Genomic DNA, 3,904 nt, shown 5'->3' on the forward strand with positions numbered 1-3,904 from the left:
GCAATTCTCCTGCCTCAGCCTCCTGAGTAGCTGGGATTACAGGTGCCTGCCACCATGCTCGGCTAATTTTTGTATTTTTAGTAGAGACGGGGTTTCACCATGTTGGCCAGGCTGAACTTGAACTCCTCACTTCAAATGATTCACCTACCTCGGCCTCCCAAAGTACTGGAATTATAGGCATGAGCCACTGTGCCCGGCTGGAGTTGAGTTTCTTTAAGCTCTTCTGATGAGATCTTTTCAAACCCACATCCAGGCCTCTCCACTGAATTTCTAGGGTGTTTACCTAAGATTTAGCTGCATATTGTCACTTAAAGACTGATTCCTAATGGCTGCCAGAAATTTAACACCTACTCGGGTGCTACAATTGCCACATTGACCATAGGTTTCTTCTTTCTTCTCTGACTGGGGAATAGGTGTTTCTCTCATATTCTCCTTGTCATTCTAATTCTCTCCTGTTTCTCTCTTCTCCTTATGTTAAGTATTATGCAGAAATGTAATCTATTATACTAGAGAAGGAAACAGTATCATGGTTGTTTTGCAGAAATACAATATGTAAAGTTAGTATATTTAGAATAAAGCATGCTAATCAGTGAAGTATTATAAGGGGTCTGATAAACAAACAGAAAACTTGGAAGAGTTGCACAGAAAAGGAAGGTGAGCCAAGAGCACACTGGGCATGTGGTTATGGTTTGAAAGAAGTTGAACTGCACATTTGGAGTATGACCCCCTTCCCTTGATGACATTATGACTAGTGAATCTGGTTTTCCCGTAGGTTTTAACTCTTCTAAATGGCTTAGCTTCCTACATTACTATACAAAGAGGCTTTTCTTTTTCTTTTTAGGTATTTCTTAGAACTTTATTCTGAAATTAGATTGTCTAGATCAGAGAATGTAATTGATTGTGGCTTTGAATTTTGCTTGTGGATGAAATCTACATATAAAAGATATTTTACTGCAGTGCTTTAAGATTGATACAGAGAAATGGTATTATGTTCTATTCCCAGATTATTTTTGAGTACCATTTATCAGAGATGAAATATTCTGTCTGATTTAGTTGAAGTATGTCATAGCTATTACATTTATTCTTGTTCTCTGCATAGTGTTATGCAGGAGCATGAAAATAAGTACCAGAGTAAACATTACACTGTTTCACACAGTGTGTTTCCTGTATATGTAGTTTCTAGTCGACTATTGACACAGATTTTTCTACCTCAGATACCTACACGCATAATAAATGTTACAAGTAGGGTTGTTTTTTTTTTCTCGTTACTATGGATGTTATAGAGTTATGGAAGAGTAATCAAAGAATATTTGTCCTAGAAAGTTTGGCCGACTTTCATGGAAATAGTAAAATGTTAGAACGAAACTGTTTGTCCAGTAGATGGCACTCTTAGTTCTTGGACCCCAAAGTTCGTAAATTGATGACTGTTCCTATTCACTGGTTACAGATCATAACAGAATCCACGCCACTGATGTTTTACATGCTGTTTGGTATCTTACTACACAGCCTATTCCAGGCCTTTCAACTGTGATTAGTGATCATGGTTCAACCAGTGATTCAGGTATGTACAAAGTGAATCTGCACTGCCTTATGTGGGAGTTGGGACCAAGGGTGTTTTTTTCAAAAAAAAGAAAGTCAAGACAAATCATGTCAGTTTAATACTTTTAAAAAAATTTCTTTGACTCTCGTTTTCTCTTCTCAGATTCTGACAGTGGATTTACACATGGACATATGGGATATGTATTCTCAAAGACGTATAATGTGACAGATGATAAATACGGATGTCTGTCTGGGAATATCCCTGCCTTAGAGTTGATGGCTCTGTATGTGGCTGCAGCCATGCACGATTATGATCACCCAGGAAGGACTAATGCTTTCCTGGTTGCAACTAGTGCTCCTCAGGTAAATCTTTAGATTTTGGTTAGGAGAACTAATTTAAAGATTTCTCAAGAAAGTGAAGTTGAGTGTGATTTATAATAGGCCCCAAGTTAATATAAGCCAAACTATATATAGTCTCATGTTAAAATTCTCAGAGACCATGCTGATTCTGAAAAGAAACCATGGATTCTTCCAAGATTCTAATAGCAGGTATACAACTTTATTATCCGTGGGAATCATTTCTCAGTTTTCTTCCTAGGAAGAAAACCTACTTGAATTCATGTTAATGGACCTCTTCAACAAACAAAAGGCAACCTATACAAAAGCCCCTTTCTGAAAAGATTAGAGAACCAAGTATTTCTTGGACTTTTAAGAATGTAAGGTTTCTTTGTATATAAATACCATTCCTTTGAAATATATTCATTATAACAATTATGATTCTTATGACATATCTATAGGTTGGTAGGATTTTGACATCAATTTATTTCATTGGAGGAATTTTTTTTTTTTTTTTTTGCCTAAACATAGATTCCAAAAACAGTGAATAAATTTAAAGTTCATCTTGGTGTGTAATTCTATCTAAGTAAAAAATTCATCACTGAGTATCTAGACATACCCATTTATACAATCAAATTTAGCCCCTAATGTATTTAATTAGCTGAACCCAAGTTACTAAACATTCTGAGATCCTCTGTTCTTCTACAAGATCTAGAGGCCAGTTTCATTCGATATTGACTTTTCTGTTTTCTTCTTTGCCTCTTATGTTCTATTCCACTGCTTTCCATTTCTGTAGCTGATCTTATGGACTGTTCTATAGTTTTTCTTGAATCTATATACAATAAAAATTATCTGGTAATTTTTTTCTTGACTGTCTACCTTCTTTCCACTTGTCTTTCATACATCAAAATTGTTTTTTCTAAATATAGGCAAAAATCCACTGGCCAGGATAATTTACCGTTCAGATTTTTTTACACATCTACATTTTTATATACCTCTATATTAATATTCAGTGCTTAGTGTTTTCTTTGTGTCCTGTCTTTTTATTTCTCCATAGGCTATCTTGCACACTAGTGTTCAGGCATTTTGTAGGCAGCTTCCCTTTGTAAAAAAATTCTCTAATAAAACTTCTCTCTGCATTATTAGAGAATTTCAAACAAGTAAATGTCATTTTATGTCTTCAAATACTAGTTAAAAGGTGATATTTCCTGTGGAGTGGAATAAGAATGTTTTAAATCATGAGCATTTGGGGGATTCCGTTCATCTTTAATAGCTATATGTGTTTAAGAAGAGGTAATACTTATGCCAAATATAGAAAGTAACCTAGTTACCTCTTGAGGTATTGTAGCATTGGTATAATTACATATTTTATATATGTGTGTATATATATTTACATATATATGTAAATGTAATTTTTTTCTTCCTCCCCCCTCTTTCTTTTCTATTTGTATATATTTTTTATGTTTAAATTCCTGTATCCTACAAAGAAATCTAAAGAAAAAATCTTTTAAAAAAATCTATTAAGATAGGCTAGTGTCCCTCACAAGAGTTTGGACTAAGTTTACAAGGAAATGAATTTATTTTACAAAAAAGGTAAATTTAATCAAGAAAAATAATACCCATTGTACAGTAATAAGTGATTCTTAATAAGCAGGAGTCATATGATTACATTTCTTTGTTGTATGAATAAAAAGCAATTTCAAAAGCATTGCATATGCTCATGATTTTTATGATTTTTTTTCTTAAAAAGTTAAACTCTTAACTCTCTTATTTTCGTAGGCGGTGCTATATAACGATCGTTCAGTTTTGGAGAATCATCACGCAGCTGCTGCATGGAATCTTTTCATGTCCCGGCCAGAGTATAACTTCTTAGTTAACCTTGACCATGTGGAATTTAAGCATTTCCGTTTCCTTGTCATTGAAGCAATTTTGGCCACTGACCTGAAGAAACACTTTGACTTCGTAGCCAAATTTAATGGCAAGGTAAATAGAGCTGGACCAGTCTTCACTTTTTTTTTTTTTTTTTTTT

At 34.2% G+C, this 3,904-nt stretch overlaps 1 protein-coding gene across 1 annotated transcript in view; it reads left to right on the forward strand.

Moving 5' to 3' along the window:
- PDE3A (phosphodiesterase 3A, cGMP-inhibited) overlaps positions 1 to 3,904 on the forward strand; it is a 311,744-nt gene that overhangs the window by 277,629 nt on the left and 30,211 nt on the right. Inside the window, exons 11-13 of the mRNA XM_011975469.1 lie at positions 1,448 to 1,561; positions 1,703 to 1,902; positions 3,655 to 3,876. Coding sequence (XP_011830859.1) covers positions 1,448 to 1,561; positions 1,703 to 1,902; positions 3,655 to 3,876 — 536 coding nt within the window. The remainder of the gene's footprint in view (positions 1 to 1,447; positions 1,562 to 1,702; positions 1,903 to 3,654; positions 3,877 to 3,904) is intronic.

The sequence above is a fragment of the Mandrillus leucophaeus genome, unplaced genomic scaffold (genome assembly GCF_000951045.1).
Source record: "Mandrillus leucophaeus isolate KB7577 unplaced genomic scaffold, Mleu.le_1.0 Scaffold156, whole genome shotgun sequence".
Taxonomy (NCBI): domain Eukaryota; kingdom Metazoa; phylum Chordata; class Mammalia; order Primates; family Cercopithecidae; genus Mandrillus; species Mandrillus leucophaeus.